The 19,201-nt window shown below is 41.2% G+C and overlaps 1 protein-coding gene across 1 annotated transcript in view; it reads left to right on the forward strand.

The window, feature by feature from the left end:
• Positions 1 to 6,366: 6,366 nt before the first annotated feature.
• The window catches only part of LOC111975163 (small G protein signaling modulator 1-like), a 65,070-nt gene continuing 52,235 nt past the window's right edge, over positions 6,367 to 19,201 (forward strand). The window contains exons 1-2 of the mRNA XM_024003369.3: positions 6,367 to 6,471; positions 6,603 to 6,640. Coding sequence (XP_023859137.1) covers positions 6,465 to 6,471; positions 6,603 to 6,640 — 45 coding nt within the window. The 5' untranslated portion in view covers positions 6,367 to 6,464. The remainder of the gene's footprint in view (positions 6,472 to 6,602; positions 6,641 to 19,201) is intronic.

Below are 19,201 nucleotides of genomic sequence, written 5' to 3' on the forward strand. Positions count from 1 at the left end.
CAAGCTTTAGTGGGGGAATCAAACGTCCTCAGAGGACAGGAAGGCAATGAGAGAGAATGGTCCAGGCCCACAGAGTAGGAGGCCTGTGTCTGGCCTTGCTAAGCAATGTCCACCTCTTCCTCTGTCATCCTACATTACCTGCCTGCCCTTTCACCACCTGATCTAGCTGACAGGTTGGCCCCCCAGGGACTGGTGTTTTGCTGTTTACACTCCAATGGGCTGTTCCACCAAGGGTTTAGTCAAGTCCACAACCATCACATCTACTGTACTACCTGTCCTCGTCCTTAGACAAGCCCAAACATAGAGTTTCACTTACCATGCTGTCAGTAAATGATACTCACTGAGTTTTCTAGGACCCCCCCCCCTTGCCCTCAGAACAACCTCAATTCATCGGGGAATGTACTCTACAAAGTATCGAAAGTGTTCCACAGGGATGCTGGCCCATGTTGACTCCAATGCTTCCCACAGTTGTGTCAAGTTGGCTGGATGTCCTTTGGGTCCTACACCGTTCAAAGGCACTTACATCTTTTGTCTTGCCCATTCACCATCTGAATGACACACAAACACAATCCATGTCTCAATTGTCTCAAGACTTAAAAATCCTTCTTTAACATGTCTCCTCCCTTTCATCTACACTGATTGAAGTGGATTTAGGGATTTCACCTTGATTCACCTGGTCAGCCTATGTCATGGAAAGAGCAGGTGTTCTTAATGTTTTGTATACTCAGTGTAATTATGGGCCCACCAAACAGAAGAAACTACTGTTTGGTGCCATCTAAAATTATGCAGTAGGAAATCATTGTAACGTTAATGACTTAAGAATGACTCTAGCATGAAATATATGCATTCATGATCTATTTTGGTCTAGAAAAATTCTCACTTTCGTTCCTGAAGAAATAATTTCCAATGACACTGTCACCATCTACTGGACAATGCCAACTCTACAAGTTATTTCTCAAAAACGTCCATAAAATGTTTTAGGATTTCACCAATCAAAACGTAAATGTAAAAAAAAAAAATGAATTAGGTATATATATATATATTTTTTTACATATATATATATACACTACCGGTCAACATTTTTAGAACACCTACTCATTCAAGGGTTTTTCTTTATTTTTACTATTTTCTACATTGTAGAATAATAACACATGGAATCATGTAGTAACCAAAAAGAGTTAAACATATCAAAATCTATTTTGTATTTGAGATTCTTCAAATAGTCACCCTTTGCCTTGATGACAGCTTTGCAGACTCTTGGCATTCTGCCTAGAAGGCCAGCATCCTGGAGTGGCCTGTTCACTGTTGACGTTGAGACTGGTGTTTTGCGGGTACTAAACTCAGCAGAAAAAGAAACATCCCTTTTTCAGGACCCTGTCTTTCAAAGATAATCGGTAAAAATCCAAATAACTTCACAGATATTCATTGTAAAGGGTTTAAACACTGTTTCCCATGCTTGTTCAATGAACCATAAACAATTAATGAACATGCACCTGTGGAACGGTTGTTAAGACACTAACAGCTTACAGACGGTATGCAATTAAGGTCACAGTTATGAAAACTTAGGACACTAAAGAGCCTTTCTACTGACTACATGAATCCGTGTCTACGTCTCAAACGGTACCTCAGTGGCAGACCACATGTAAACAACACCTGCACAGGATCGGTACATCCGAACTGCGGGACAGGTACAGGATGGCAACAACAACTGCCTGAGTTACACCAGGAACGCACAATCCCTCCATCAGTGCTCAGACTGTCCGCAATAGGCTGAGAGAGGCTGGACTGAGGGCTTTTAGGCCTGTTGTAAGGCAGGTCCTCACCAGACATCACCGGCAACAACGTCGCCTATGGGCACAAACCCACCGTCCCTGGACCAGACAGGACTGGCAAAAAAGTGCTCTTCACTGACGAGTCGCGGTTTTGTCTCATGAGAGGTGATGTTTGGATTCGCATTTATCGTCAAAGGAATGAGCGTTACACCGAGGGCTGTACTCTGGAGCGGGATCGATTTGGAGGTGGAGCGTCCGTCATGGTCTGGGGCAGTGTGTCACAGCATCATCGGACTGAGCTTTTTGTCATTGCAGGCAATCTCGACACTGTGCATTACAGTGAAGACATCCTCCTCCCTCATGTGGTACCCTTCCTACAGGCTCATCCTGACATGACCCTCCAGCATGACAATGCCACCAGCCATACTGCTCGTTCTGTACATGATTTCCTGCAAGACAGAAATGTCAGTGTTCTGTCATGGCCAGTGAAGAGCCCGGATCTCAATCCCATTGAGCACGTCTGGGACTTTTTGGATCGGAGGGTGAGGGCTAGGGCCATTCCCTCAGAAATGTCCGGTAACTTACAGGTGCCTTGGTGGAAGAGTGGGTTAGCATCTCACAGCAAGAACTGGCTAATCTGGTGCAGTCCATGAGGAGGAGATGCACTGCAGTAATTGCAGCTTGTGGCCACACCAGATACTGACTGTTACTTTTGATTTTGAGCCCCCCCTTTGCTCAGTGACGGATTATTCCATTTCTGTTCGTCACATGTCTGTGGAACTTGTTCAGTTTATGTCTCAGTTGTTAAATCTTGTTATGTTCATACATATATTTACACATGTTAAGTTTGCTGAAATAAACGCAGCTGGCAGTGAGAGGACGTTTCTTTTTTTGCTGAGTTTATTTAATGAAGTTGCCAGTTGAGGACTTGTGAGGAGTGTTTCTCAAACTAGACACTAATGTATTTGTCCTCTTGCTCAGTTGTGCACCGGGCCTCCCACTCCTCTTTCTATTCTGGTTATAACCAGTTTGCACTGTTTTGTGAAGGGAGTAGTACACAGCGTTCTTGGCAATTTCTCGCATGAAATAGCCTTCATTTCTCAGAACAAGAATAGACTGGCAAGTTTCAGAAAAAAGTTATTTGTTTCTGGCCATTTTGTAATCAAACCCACAAATGCTGATGCTTCAGATACTTAACTAGTCTAAAGAAGGCCAGTTTTATTGCTTCTTTAATCAGGACAACAGTTTTCAGCTGTGCTAACATAATTGCTAAAGGGTTTTCTAATGATCAATTAGCCTTTTAAATGATAAACTTGGATTAGCTAACACAATGTGCCATTGGAACACAGGAGTGATGGTTGCTGATAATGGGCCTCTGTACGCCTATGTAGATATTCCATAAAAAAAGCTGCTGTTTTCAACTACAATAGTCATTTACAACATTAACAATGTCTACACTGTATTCCTGATCAATTTGATGTTATTTTAATGGGCAGAAAATATGCTTTTCTTTCAAAAACAAGGACATTTCTAAGTGACCCCAAACTTTTGAACGGTAGTGTATATATATGTATATTACCCTTAGTGCACAGACAGTGCTGTAGCCTACAAAAGGAACTGATCTTAAGTAAATGCAGAATGAATAATGTTTTTAGTACTCTTAGATAGCATTTCAATGCGTTTTTTTTTTCAATCCTGTATGTGAATAAGTGCAGTTCAGAGGAGGCTGGTGGGAGGAACCAAAGGAGGACGGGCTCATTGTAAAGACTGGAATGGACTCTAGGACAGTGGTACTCCGTGTACTCTAGGACAGTGGTTTCCAAACTGAGGTATCGGCAGGGGAGGTGCGGGGTCCCCCCCCTAAAAAAAAGAACTATTGAAAGTTGTAATAGTAGAATGCACAGACAACAATTTCAAAATTGGGTAGTGCATCATCAGTTTTCCTCTTGTCATGTCAGTCATTGCATACCTTAGAGAGCTATTATTAACTTGTCAGAAATCAACTAGCCCATGCCAGCTAATGTTTTTTAGCTTGTTTTTTTTAGCCCATAGATTTTGTTGTAATGTTTGAGTCACTCAAATATCACATAAATACACTTTAGACATGGCAAAATGTATAGAAGTGCAAGAAAATGAGCTTTAAAATGGCAACATTTTCTCTGCCCCATGATAAAATGTGTAGAATTTCAGGAAATACGCTTTAAACTTACAACAACAACAAAAATTCTGCCAACAAGAGGGGTGTGAACAGTTTGTGTCATGAACAGTGCTTGTGCCCATAGAAATATATGTGGTGTGCACAGGGAGAGGCGGGGATGTTCCCCAAAACTGAAAGGGCAGCCTGAGTGGAAATGTTTGGGAACCCCTGCGTCTAGGTCTACCAGAATCACGGTTCAACATTTCACCACAAGACGGAGTAATAATAAAAGGAGATGCTACTGAGTGTCTAAAACAAAATACATGTGGAAACTGCACAGTTTAATTAAGCAATAAGACCCGAGGGGGTGTGGTATATGGCCAATATACCACGGCTAAGGGCTGTTCTTAGGTACGACGCAAACCCCCGATGTGCCTTATTGCTATTATAAACTGGTTACCAATGTAATTAGTAAAAATAGTAAAAATTAATGTTTTGTCAAACCCATGGTATATGATCTGATATACCTTATTATAAACTGGGTGGTTCGAGCCCTGAATGCTGATTGGCTGACAGCAGTGGTATATCAGACCGTATACCACAGGTATGACAAAACAGTTATTTTTACTGCTCTAATTACGTTGGTAAACAGTTTATAATAGCAATAAGGCACCTCAGGGTTTTGTGATATATGGGAAATATAACATGGCTAAGGGCTGTGTCCAGGCACTGCATTGTGTCGTGCATAAAACAGCTCTTAGCCGTGGTATATTGGCCATATACCACACCCCCTCAGGCCTTATTGCTTAAATATACACTGAGTACACAAAACACTAAGAATACCTGCTCTTTCCATGATTTAGACTGACCAGGTAAATCCAGGTGAAAGCTATGATCCCTTATGGATGTCAGTTGTTAAATCCACTTCAATCAGTTTAGATGGAGGGAAGAAGACAGGTTAAAGAATGATTTTTAAGCCTTGAGACATTTGAGACATGGATTGTGTATGTGTGCCATTCATGGTGAATGGGCAAGACAAAATATGTAAGTGCCTTTGAACGGGGTATGGTAGTAGGTGCCAGGTGCACTGATTTGTGTCAAGAACTGTTTTTTCATGCTTAACAGTTTTCTGTGTGTATCAAGGATGATCTACCACCCAAAAGACATCCAGACAAATTGACTCAACTGTGGAAAGCAATTGGAGTCAACATGGGCCAGCATTCCAGTGGAATGCTTTCGACACCTTGTAGAGTCCAAGCCCCGATGAATTGAGGTTGTACTGAGGGGGGTCCAACTCAATATTAGAAAGTTGTTCCTATACACACACCTCAAGTGACATCATTTTGATTCACCAATGAACCAAGACTATATCCCTGTGGCATGTTTAATTAATTCTAATCTATATGAAAGAATGTTGTGTCCCCACTCTGCTACCTGAAGGCAAATGGGATATGTGAATTTAGATATGATATCCCCAGCGCACAAGATTCTATTCACACCACTATTGTCCACAGCTTTTGGAACTCCTCCTGACCACCACGGCTTTATTCAAGTCTAGAATAAACAACATGGATCTGATGATTTTTATTGCAGTATTTAATTCCCAGTGAGTCCAGATCAATGTCTTTAAACAGGAATATTGATTTCTCGGTATATGATAGTGTCATTTAAGACCAGGACACCAAATCTACTGGATCTGCTCAATTAGCTCTGCTAATATGTTTCAGGAGGTTGCTTAGCAACACATCTTATTGGTGAGGGAAGGCTTTTGTGTATTTTGTAACAAAATGTGCTCTAGACTAGGGCTCCGGATGTCTACTTCTCTGCAGGATATGGTGAGGATGGATAAATGAGACATTTGAAAATGGTAGGCCTAGAATTCTGTGTCTAAACATCTAGACACACGTGTAGGACAAATGTCCAAACATATCCAATGCATATGATTAGGCCTATGCAGAAAATACAGTATTTCCTGCTGTCTCTGGCTATTTTGTCTTCTCAGTTTTGTTATGGATGATGGTGCATCATCTGTAAAAACTGGCATACATGTGAAAATATGCATGAAGAATATGATGAAGCCATGATAAAAGTTATAGGAATGCTTCATTATTATGGAAATGATTCTAGAAATTAATGGTTAATGATATGCTCCTGACTTTATAAGGGCTCGTGAAGAATACGTCACCTGTTTGGACAAAATCAGGCTATTCAATAACGAATAGGTTACATAATGCCTAAATGGCACTGTCTTTGACTTGTACTCACAGACAATGCAGAACTAAATGTGAAACATCACGGCAAACATGTGTAAAAGAGTCACTTATTCTTCTTGTGTATAATTTTTATCTTGCGTTTCTGGAAAAAGTCTATAGACTTAATCGAATTTAAGAGATTACTGTAGCTTTAAGAGGTGTGAGTAAAGTCTCGAGCGCTGGCTCCCTCTGCTCCACACAGCCACATTGGACTGATGGGAGCAGTGTGAAGGAGCTACATAAAGTGGACCCGATTCCATAGCAACATAAACAACAACATAAACAACAACAGCAGCAACCACAATGGCAGGTGAGAGAACACAGGACCGTATAGAACATAATCAAATTAAATATCCATCATGTGCTGAAGATGTAAATTTAAAAGGAAATGTGTTATAAAAGAAATGACATGAAACCCTTTCTGTTATGTTTTACAAGCAGAGACGCGACAGAAGCTGCTGCGCACGGTCAAGAAGGAGGTGGGTATTTTTTTGCCAGTCTGCAACAATTATCAAATAGGAGAAACAAACACTTTGGTTATGCGTATGGCTAAAATACTCCCTCCCTGAGTAGATACGCTATGCTTGTTTTTTGTTCATTCATTTACTTTTACAGTAACTGTTACCATTTTATTTTTGTGTGCACATTTTATGAAAATAGTAGGCTACTTCATCCACTCGTGTATTTGCTGTCAATCTTTGCAAATAAGATGAACATTAGGGCAAGGTGTAATATATATTTTGAAGTTGACCATATTCTTATAACTAATTAAGTATTTAATGATGGGTTAATGTATATAGTTGAACTATAAATAATCTATGTATAGGGAGGGTCCTGTCATGGAAATCCAGCTAGCCTGTAGAATGCAGTCATGCAAGACTGCATTCGCCCTCTAATGTCTTACTAGCATCTCATTATGATACTAACTAAACAAGCTATAGATGTTGAAGAATTGAAGAAGTGTTGCAAAGAAATGCTTGTCATTTTAAAGGTATAGTGCAGTTTTAGATCATTTTCGACTTCCCAAAACGTGTTTTCCCCGTGCATTTGAATGCACCGCTAACGGATACAATCCGTGTCAACAAGTATTGCTACATTCTCCAAACATGTCTAGCCAAAACGACTCGAGAATTTTTAAAACGGTTCAGAAGAAGATTAGCTAAAACGGTAAAATAAATTATTATCACTTTAATAATAAGGGCTCATACATGCGATAACAAGTAATACGCCATTATATGTGTCAGTTTTAAGTAAACAGTTATCAACCCATTTGGATTAAAGAGTCCACCCTAACCCCATCGCACAGTTGTGAAATCTTGTGAATAACTTTTTTTGTTTTATTCAACCTTTATTTAACTAGGCAAGTCAGTTAAGAACAAATTCTTATGTACAATGATGGCCTACCAAAAGGCCTCCTGCGGAGACAGGCGCTGGGATTAAAAATAAATATATGTGCAGTGATGTGTCCTACAAGGAGTATTGGTGGCAAATCTGATGGCCGAATGGTAAGGCACATCTTATCTGCCGATCTATGAATTACCTCTCCATAATCTAGCATGGGTAGGATGGTCATCTGAATCAGGGTTAGTTTGGCAGCTGGGGTGAAAGAGGAGCGATTACGATAGAGGAAACCAAGTTGAGATAACCTTAGCCTGCAGCTTTGATATGTGCTGAGAGAAGGACAGTGTACCGTTGAGCCATACTCCCAAGTACTTGTATGAGGTGACTAATTTAAGCTCTAAACCCTCAGAGGTAGTAATCACACCTGTGGGGCGAGGGGCATTCTTCTTACCAAACCACATGACCTTTGTTTTGGAGATGTCAGAACAAGGTTAAGGGTAGAGAAAGCTTGTTGGACACTAAGAAAGCTTTGTTGTAGAGCGTTTAACACAAAATCCGAGGAGGGGCCAGCTGAGTATAAGACCGTATCATCTGCATATAAATGGATGAGAGAGCTTCCTACTGCCTTAGCTAAATTATTGATATAAATTGAGAAGAGCGTGGGGCTTAGGATCGAGCCTTGGGGTGGCTGAGACAGCAGATGTTCTGACTTTATACACTGCACTCGTTGAGAAAGGTAGTTAGCAAACCAAGCCAAAAACCCCTCAGAGACATCAATACTCCTTGCACTCAACTCTGAAGTGGAGGCTGAGGTTTCCCCCGCTCTATTTCTATTGTCATCATCAGCATCTTCTTCATCAAACAATTTCAATCTTTCCAGGATGTCTTTGGGTCAGATTGTTAAACGTCTCATACTTGGTGTAGTAGACCAATAACGGATCAGAGAAATTAAGTTATTTTCCTCTCCTGTCTTCAGGGGTTATTTGTGAAGTGATTGGTCGGTTTTGTCGGAAGATTCAGACTTTATCTTTATTGGTCTCAATAAAGCACAAGACCTTGTGTCAAGCAAACAAAGGCATCAAATTGTCCAAGTCTGGGTATGAATGAAAGAGAGATTTAATCTCCCATCACTTACTCCTGATCTTCATAAATGCCTGTCACCAGCCTTATCAGCAGAGTACAGACCAACCCTGTATTTAAACCTGCCTGTGTTAAGAGGGCCTACTGAGATTCACTTTCCCCAGGATCCCCCCCAGGTTTAGCTCCCTAGTGCTCAGCGCTTACAATGTAGCTGCTTTTTAAATAAACTGCAGTGGAGTGGAGACGGACCACATGACCAGAGCAGTCTGTGTTTCTCCAATTATACAATATGATTGCTAGACTCTCCAGCACACCACTGAGGCACACAGAACAGCCTGAGCCAGTGATATGATTGCCCAGTAGCAACTATTGGAGTGAAAATGGAAGTAAACGGATTTAGATTATTATTTTTTTAAAGCACAGATGCCTCTGAAAATATATCTTTACGCCAGGGTGATATCCTCTGAAGAGAGCCTTTATGGTAAGAGGTAGAGCACCCTGCACAAGAGGTTGCTGAAAGGAAATGGAACTTGAGTCACTAAAAGTGAGTTAATATAAGCTTATTTGTTTGCCATTTCAATGCAAATAGTAGGCATAAAGGACAAAGGCAGTGGGCATCTGTTGAGCTTTTAGCTTAATGAACATTCAGCTGCTAGGCTACATGCATTGTAAGAAACTATGTCAAATGAAGCATACCACCAACAAATGTACATTTTAGTAATTTATCAGACACTCTTATCCAGAGCAATTAGGGTTAAGTGCTTTACTCAAGGGCACATCAACAGATTTTTCACTTAGTCATCTCAGGGATTCGAACCACCAACCTTTCAGTTACTGGCCCCATCACAAATATGATGCAGCAGGGAATGTTCACCTGGACATATAAGCCAGTAATGATAGTGATTCAGATGTACTCACTCTGTTTGTATTCATTAATTATTTCTCTAATTTCTTAGCTTGGGTACTGTTTGTCTGGTGGCTTGGCAGTGAATGCTGAAAGCTCTCCCTTACCAACTGGTTATGTTCCACATTGTACAATGTCTACCTGGGTCTACACAAAAAAAAGTGCTTTATAGAACCTGAAAGGGTTCTTCGGCTGTCCCCATAGGAGAACCCTTTGCAGAAGGTCCCAGTTCCAGATAAAACCCTTTTTTGTTCCAGGTTGAACCCTTTTCGGATCTATGTAGAACCCTTCCACAGAGGGTTCTACATGGAACCCAAAAGGGTTATACCTGGAACCCAAAAGGGTTCTACCTGGAACCAAAAAGCGTTTCCTATGGGGACAGGCGAAGAACCCTTTTTTATAAGAGTGTAGGCCAGAACGTTATGCTTCAGTGACTGAAGCATGCTTAAGAATAGCCTATACTGGGCGTATCTCGGTTCTCTCTCTATCGCTCTTTCTTTCCCTGTGTCTCTCTCTTCCCCTCTGCTACACACATACACACGTCACACACACACCTGTGTTTACATAAGGAGAGAGCTACACACTCATGAAAGAGTAGGGCGCAGAGGACAATGGCTCATCTTTCATTTTCTTTTCTCTATCAGTCACCTTTTTTAGCATGGCTGCTTACTTAGGGACAGATCGAAATTGACTGGGGGGGAGGGGCTGGTCCAAATCAAGGTAGACTATGTCAATCTTGACAAACAGAAAATACATCCATTCCTACCTTGTAGGCCTACCCAGTATCGAAGGCTTCCCCGAATGTAATTAAACTTTTTGGTGTTTTGTAACGGATGTCTTTTTCCATTCATCAATTGGCCATTGCACAGTTTGGATTGATTGACTTTATTTGTCAGTAAAAAAAATACATATATACACAAAGATTTTTTAAAGTGACTGGGATTGCACAATAAAGTCGGGGACTTATTTCCATTGTGGTTCTTATTTTTTACATAAATACATATATAATTACATAGATAGAAAGGAAAACATGCTCAACCTCCAGATGAGTATCAGGGGAGAGTTTTAGTACAATTTTTACAAGCTTGTTTGGCTGGTAGCTTATTCTTTAGATGTTTGGGGCTGCTAGTGAACCATGACATGCAGGCATAATCAAAGTGACACTGGACTAGCACATTTACTAGAGTCTTTAGGGCATCTATAGCTAGGTTTCCATCCAATTGGCCATAGATTTTCATGTAAATATTCTTAAATCTTCATAAAAACAATATGCCATTTCAGAGTATCCTTCAGGAAAATTTGGCGCCAGACAACTTGACAAGATTTGAATAAACCGGACATTTGAGACATTTTACGGATATCCATATGCATTCAAATCCAACCTGGCGCAGCCAGCGCCATCAATAAATTAGGGATGTTGGCCAAATAAGGCACATTTATGTGTCCTTAAAAACAACCTATAACAAATTACAAAACACTATTCATTGTGTTTCGATGTGAAGCTTATGCAAAACTTAATAGCCAATTATGATTATTTTTGGCTACTTTCCTGGAACAATAATTGTCCACCTCACGGTTCAGCTGTCAGAGATTTGAGCACTAAATGTATCAGGACCTATAGGCTTAGGTATCAACTGTATGATATTAATATTAATATATACAGTACCAGTCAAAAGTTTGGACACAGCTACTCATTCAAGGGTTTTTATTTATTTTTACTATTTTTTACATTGTAGAATATTAGTGAAGACATCAAAACTATGAAATAACACATATGGAATCATGTAGTAACCAAAACAGTGTTATTTGAGATTCTTCAAAGTAGCCACCCTTTTTGATGACAGCTTTGCACACTCTTGGCATTCTCTCAACCAGCTTGAAGTAGTTTCCACATATGCTGAGCACTTGTCGTCTGCTTTTCCTTCACTCTGCGGTACAATTCATTTCAAACCATCTCAATTGGGTTGAGGTCGGGTGATTGTGGAGGGCGGGTCATCTGATGCAACACTCCATCACTCTCCTTCTTGATCAAATAGCCCTTACACAGCCTGGATGTGTGTTTTGGGTAATTTTCCTGTTGAAAAACAAATGATAATCCCACTAAGCTCAAACCAGATGGGATGGCGTATCGCTGCAGAATGCTGTGGTAGCCATGCTGGTTATGTGTGCCTTGAATTCTAAATAAAAAATTCAGACAGTGTCACCAGCAAAGTACCCACACACCATCACGCCTCCTCCTCCATGCTTCACAGTGGGAACCACACATGCGGAGATCATCCGTTCACCTACTTGGTCTCACAAATACACGGGTGTTGGAACCAAAAATCTCAAATTTGGACTCATCAGACCAAAGGATAGATTTCCACCGGTCTAATGTCCATTGCTTGTGTTTCTTGGCCCAAGCAAGTCTCTTCTTATTATTGGTGTCCTTTATTAGTGGTTTCTTTGCAGCAATTCGACCATGAAGGCCTGATTCACGCAGCCTCCTACGAACAATTGATGTTGAGATGTTTCTGTTACTTGAACTCCATGAAGCATTTATTTGGGCTACAATTTCTGAGGCTGGTAACCCTAATGAACTTATCCTCTGCAGCAGAGGTAACTCTGGGTCTCCCCTTCCTGTGGCGGTCGTCATGAGAGCCAGTTTCATCATAACGCTTGATGGTTTTTGCGACTGCACTTGAAGAAACTTTCAAAGTTATTGAAATGTTCTGCATTGACTGACCTTCATGTCTTAAAGTAATGATGGATTGTTGTTTCTCTTTGCTTATTTGAGCTGTTCTTGCCATAATATGAACTTGGTCTTTTACCAAGTAGGGCTATCTTGTGTACCACCCCTACCTTGTCACAACACAACTGATTGGCTCGAACACATTAAGAAGGAAAGAAATTCCACAAATTAACTTCCTCTACCTCATAAAGCTGGTTGAGAGAATGCCAAGATTATGCAAAGCGGTCATCAAGGCATTGGGTGGCTACTTTGAAGAATCTCAAATAGAAAATATTTGTTTAACACTTCTTTGGTTACTACATGATTCCATATGTGTTATTTCATAGTTTTGATGTCTTCACTATTATTCTACAATGTAGAAATTAGTAAAAATAAAGAAAAACCCTTGAATGAGTAGGTGTTCAAATACTTTTGACCAGTAGTGTATAAACAGTGCATTCGGAAAGTATTCAGACCCCTTCACTTTTTCCACATTTTGTTACGTTACATCCTTATTCTAAAATTGGTTAAATAAAAAAAATCACATAATTCTACACACAATACCCATAATGACAACGTTAAAACAGGTTGTTAGAAATATTTGCAAATGTATCATTAAAAAAAAAATGAAATACCTTATTCACATAAGTATTCAGACTTTTGACTGGTACTGTATATATTTTCAAATAACTGGCCTTTTTCTGGTCTCGCAATAGATTTTGAAAAATTTTCAAAAACAAATCTGTGCGGCCCTCAAAAAACCGATGTAGCCCTTGAGCCAAAAAGTGTCTTATTACCTGGGTGAGACACATGACTGATCACAGGAAAGGAAATCCTCTGTTGTCATTGATAATGAGGTAATCACCCAGGTTCCCATAGCTACATGGTTTTGCGTATTTAACCTATTTTACTCAGGGGAATGTGTTATCAAGCTTTGTGAATAAACAATGGTTATTACTAGTGTTGGCAGATTCATAATATACACTACAAAATAGTAATTAGTTGAACTACCTTTTTACCCTATTCTTTTTAATGTGAATGAATTCATCAGTCTTGTCTCAAGTCTGTCACTTCTCAGTATGATGTGAGTCATTCACTCTAAACATGCACTGTAGGAACTGTCAACAGATGATGTTAGCCACCTACAACCCTTTTCTGTCATATAAAATCTGTGAACAGTCCATGCAGGAGTATGCATTTGTATGCCTGAGTGATAGGTAAGTCGCTCTGGATAAGAGCGTCTGCAAATGAAAATGTATTCTTGGTAAGGCTGACATGATTGTGCAAGTTGTTTTTCACTATAACAGCCCATGGGGATGAGGAATGGTGTGTCTTCCCTCTGTTCTGATTGTGGCTGTAAAGCAGGAGTTCATGTGAAGACTGTGTAAATTCTGCATCTGCTCTATCCAAGCCCCCTTACGAGGTAGTGGAGGGTTGCCAGGTTTGATATGATATTGTCCCCACTGTGACAGCAGAGATGTAGAGTGATACTTGAGAGAGAACGTACTGAATGCTCCTCATCTAATGATGCCAGCCCTTGAGGAACGCAACAGTAAAGATTCACATTGTTTCAGCATGGATGTGATCTTGTCCTTTGGGCATAAACAAGGCTGCTGTTAGCTGTCAAAACTATCATTGCTCATAGGGGGTACCAAATAGATTTAGTCTAAATGTCATACAAGAGAAATGTTAGAAAAGAGGACTCCAGCCTCAAACGTGCACATAAGGATGAAATTTCAACTTTTTGGGAAAGAATAATATGCACAGTTTCCAGGGTCCAATATATTTATTGTTCTGGAATGATCCAACTTGTAAGTCGCTCTGGATAAGAGCGTCTGCTAAATGACTTAAATGTAAATGTAAATGTAAATGATGAAATTACACAGACTGTATCCTTCCACCTAACTGTTTCCTATCCTGATGAAAAGAAATGTGAACCAATGATTATGCGTGATACCAGTTATCTGTGTTATGAATGGGCTTGTTGACGTACTCTATCTCTCAGAGATAGCTGCTGTGGACTCTGCTCAGGCTACAATGTGACTCGTGCTGTCGCCATAGAAACCTGCAGCTTGTCTGCTAAGACATCTCACCAGTTAGATTCTGTGATGGCTGGATGGGATCCAGATTCTGACTGATGGGAGGATAGAACTAGTAAGACTTGAGAGAAGTGACGTGCCCTGCAGTTTGCACATTTACTTTAGCTGCCTACCAATCAATGCACATCAAATCAAAGTTTATTTGTCATGTACCAGATTTGCAGATGTTAAAGTACACTACATGACCAAAAGTATGTGGACACCTGCTCGTCGAACATATCATTCCAAAATCATGGGCATTAATATGGAGTTGGTCCCACCTTTGCTGCTATAACAGCCTCCACTCTTATGGAAAGGCTGTCCACTAGATGTTGGAACATTGCTGCAGGGACTTGCTTCCATTCAGCCACGAGCATTAGTGAGGTCGGGAACTGATGTTGGGCGATTAGGCCTGGCTCGCAGTTGGGGTTCCAATTAATCCAAAAGGTGTTCGATGGGGTTGAGGTCAGGGCTCTCTGCAGGCCAGTGAAGTTTTTCCACACTGATCTCGACAAATAATTTTTGTATGGACCTCGCTTTGTGCACAGGGGCATTGTCATGCTGAAGTAGAAAAGGACCTTCTCCAAACTGTTGCCACAAAGTTGGAAGCAAGGAATTGTCTACAATGTCATTGTATGCTATAGCATTAAGATTTCCCTTCAGTGGAACTAAGGGGCCTAGCCTGAAGCAAGAAAAACAGGCCCAAACCATTATTTCTCCTCCACCAAACTTTACAGATGGCACTATGCATTCGGGCAGGTAGCATTCTCCTGGCATCCGCCAAACCCAGATTTGTCCGTTAGGCTGCAAGATGGTGAAGCGTGATTCATCACTCCAGAGAATTTGTTTCCACTGATCCATATACCAATGGCAACGAGCTTTACACAACTCCAACCGACGCTTGGCAATGTGCATGGTAATCTTAGGCTTGTGTGCGGCCATAGAAACCCATTTCATGAAGCTCATGATGAACAGTTATTATGCTGACGTTGCTTCCAGAGGCAGGTTGAAACTCAGTAGTGAGTGAGGACAGAGGATTTTTACGCGCTTCAGCACTCTGCGATCTCGTTCTATGAGCTTGTGTGGCCTACCACTTCATTGCTAAGCCGTTGTTGCTCCTAGATGCTTCCACTTCACAATGAAAGCACTTACAGTTGACCGGGGCAGCTGTAGCAGGGCAGAAATTGTACAAACTGACTAGTTGGAAAGGTGGAATCATATGACGGCGCCATGTTGAAAGTCACTGAGCTCTTCAGTAAGGCCATACTGCTGCCAGTGTTTGTCTATGGAGATAGCATGGCTGTGTGCTCAATTTTATATACCTGTCAGCAACAGGTGTGGCTGAAATAGCAGAATCCACTCATTTGAAGGGGTGTCCACATACCTTTGTATATATAGTGTAGGTGCAGCAAAATGCTTTTGTTTCTAGGTCCAGCAGTACAGTAAATGTCTAACAGTACAATACTAATACACAAATAGTGTCCCATTGTATTTCAGTGGTTTGATTTTGTTTTGCGGTACAATTTACATTAACACAAACACGCATACATTACACATTTATAAGCGCATCATAAATTAACAAGACATTATAGCTACATACACAGAGAATTATTACAGCTTAATGAATGTACTTAAAAAGTAAATTTAGCTCTGACATTTGTGATTGCTCTTATTCATTCAGTAAGCTTTAATAATGCTCCAGGTGGCTGTAATGTATATGATGTGCTTTTACGCTGTAGATATGTAATCTGTCACGCTTCTCTGTGCCTTTTAAGATACAGTATGTGTTCAGAAAACGTCTGAAACCCTACCTCTTTAAAGAGTATCTTAAATATGTGTGTGTGTGTGTGTGTGTATGTGTGTGTGTGTGGGTGTGCTGTGTGTGTGATGGTGTGTGTGTTGTGTTGTGTGTGTGTGTGTGGTGTGTGGTGTGTGGTGTGTGGTGGTGGTGTGTGTGTGTGTGTGTGGTGTGTGTGGGTGTGTGTTGTGGTGTGAGATCAGGCTTTGGGATTGCTATTGTTATCGTGATGGCAGCATCGTGTTTGTGTCTGATCATCGTTGCTGAAGCTAACAAGACTGTGGTCTCAGACAACCAATTGCAGGTCAACACTGCATCATGATTGGTTTGTAATTGGTATATAATTTTTATATTTTAATGCTTTCAAAGGGCAACATTTTATATATGCTGTACTTATACACTTCACTTCATTACACACTTCAAGTCTCAGTTCGCATACTTCATGAGTCACCAGTATTTTTCACTTTTCAGAAAACTATGTAAAGCGACTTTCGGTCCTAGAAAAGCGCGATATACATAACATGTACTGTAGTAGTAATAATAATAATAATAATAATGATTAGTAGTAGTGGTAGTAGTATTTCTGAAAGCATATTGAAAATATCTACCCTATATGTTCAATGTTCAAATTGACAAATCTTACTATTGTCACGCCCTGACCTTAGTATTCTTTGTTTTCTTTATTATTTTGGTTAGGTCAGGGTGTGACATGGGTGATATATGTTTTTGTCCTGTCTAGGGGTTTTGTATGTTTATGGGGTTGTGACCAGTCTAGGGGTTTTTGTATGTCTATGGTTGCCTAGATTGGTTCTCAATTAGAGGCAGCTGTTTATCGTTGTCTCTGATTGGGAACCATATTTAGGCAGCCATATTCCTTGAGTRTTTCGTGGGTGATTATCTATGTCTATGTTTAGTTGCTTGTGTCAGCACTATGATTATATAGCTTCACGTTGTTTTTGTATAGTTCATTCCGTGTTCTTTCTTTATTTAAAGAAGATGCATTCAAATCACGCTGCGCTTTGGTCTCATCGCTATAACGAACGTGACAACTATATTGCAATCGTTTTTATTTCAAAGCATTTTGAAAATGTTTCCTAAAGATAACAGCCATATTAGTCAACGGCTAACGCTTCCTTTCAGATCTCAATCTGTCTGGAGTGACTCATAGATGGCGGGCACCCAAGAGCGAGTGCAATCAGGGCTAGTTTTATTATAGGGTTCTGTTGTTGTTGTTTTCTCTTGTTGCTCTCTCCATCAGTAGCCTTGTGGGAGAAAAGCAGGTGCTTCCTTTGAAATGACTGCTTCCTGCTTTCCAAGCACCTGGATGGGGAGGGCTCAGGGACAAAACAAGGGGATTTGGGTATTCAGAGCTACTTCACTTTTGTATAAAATGTATGCTTTTAATTTAAATGTCTTAAAGAAAAACTACAGTATCAGGAGTACATTACAACACTGTGAAGCTTTGCTTCAAAATGTTAATAGAGGACAGACAATCCTGTAATCCATTCCAGAGAAATATATTGAAGCACAAAGGTTAACCCACCAAAACCTACTTTGTGTGTGTGTGAAAAAAATAAAAAGATGGAAGGTGATATCTTCAGCCAGTCAACTAGTCCGATACCATATCAGTGATGTCAGACAAATGAGACAGATTTGCTCTCAAGGCCTCGGGTTGTCTCATTGAATCAGGGTCTGGAGAGAGTGGCAGAACTGTCAGGACAGGGCAGTCTGAACATTATATGCTAGCTAGCACACTGCGGGCTATTGTGTGTGTGTGTGTGTTGGGGCGAATAACACATTTAGTTCCTTTTTTATTATTTTTGAACTTATATTTTTATTGTTTTTCAAGCGTGGGTTTACAGCACAGCAATTCATTATAGAGGTAGTGGAAACATCATGATCAGCGTCATCATTATTATTATCTGAATCGCCTACCCATTCCCCAGCTACCTTGAGTCAGTAGGCGTGATCTCCGACAGCAGCGGGGGTCTAGGTTGCTGTGTGTCCAGCTCCCGTACCCTTTCCCAACTACTGCGGAGTGAGTGTCAGTACTATGTGTCAGTACTATGTGTCAGTACTATGTGTCAGTATTATGTCAATACTATGTGTCAGTACTATGTGTCAGTACTATGTGTCAGTACTAACCTGCTCCGGTGGTAAAGCCAATGGGGCCGTCGACCACAGGGAGCAACGCCAGAGTGCCTCAAAGATTGACCGCTCCACAGGTGGTGGTTGTGTACACCCGTGAGGCGCAACCGAGATGAGCTCGACGAAATGTGCATGTGTCAGCATAAATGGTCCTCACAGGGGGTCTGAGGAGTCTCAATCTCGGTACCCTAATGGCAGTCAGATGCTATTGCACACCATGCATTGCTCTGGCGAGCACATGGAGGGCTTGTGCGGCCCACAAAGAAATGCCAATGCACCACGACTGCCCTGTGCTCTCTCACCTTCACTCCAACAAAGATGAACGCAGTTCACAACAACCCTCCACACCAATGACTGACCATGCCGCCAAACCGGCATGCTGGAGATGTTGCAGGTCAGCAAGAACGTTCTCCAGCGGCGTCTCCAAGACTCTGTCACGTATGTCAAATGTGCTCATGTGCTTCAGTGTAACCTCGCTTTCATCTGTGAAGACACAGGGCGCCAGCGCGAATTGGCCAATCTGGTGTTTTCTCTGGCAAATGCCAAAGTCCTGCACGGTGTTTGGGCTGTAAGCACAACCCCCACGTGGATGTCGGGCCCTCATACCACCCTCATGGAGTCTTGTTGTCTGACCGTATTTGAGCAGAACACATGCACATTTGTAGCCTGCTGGAGGTCAATTTGCAGGCTCTGGCAGTGCTCCTCCTTGCAACAAGGCGGAGGTAGCGTCCTGGCTGCTGTGTGCCCTCCTATGGCCTCCTCCACGTCTTCCTGATGTACTGGCCTGTCTCCTGGTAAGCGCTCCATGCTCTGACACTACGCTGACAGACACAGCAAACCTTCTGCCACAGCTCGCATTTGTGTTGGCCATCCTGGGATGAAAGCTTGCACTACTGAGCCACTTGGGTGGTTTGTAAGACTCCGCTCAATGCACCACTAGAGTGAAAGCACCGCCAGCATTCAAAAGTGACCAAAACATCA

The sequence above is a fragment of the Salvelinus sp. IW2-2015 genome, linkage group LG15, assembly GCF_002910315.2.
Source record: "Salvelinus sp. IW2-2015 linkage group LG15, ASM291031v2, whole genome shotgun sequence".
NCBI classification, from domain to species: Eukaryota; Metazoa; Chordata; class Actinopteri; order Salmoniformes; family Salmonidae; genus Salvelinus; species Salvelinus sp. IW2-2015.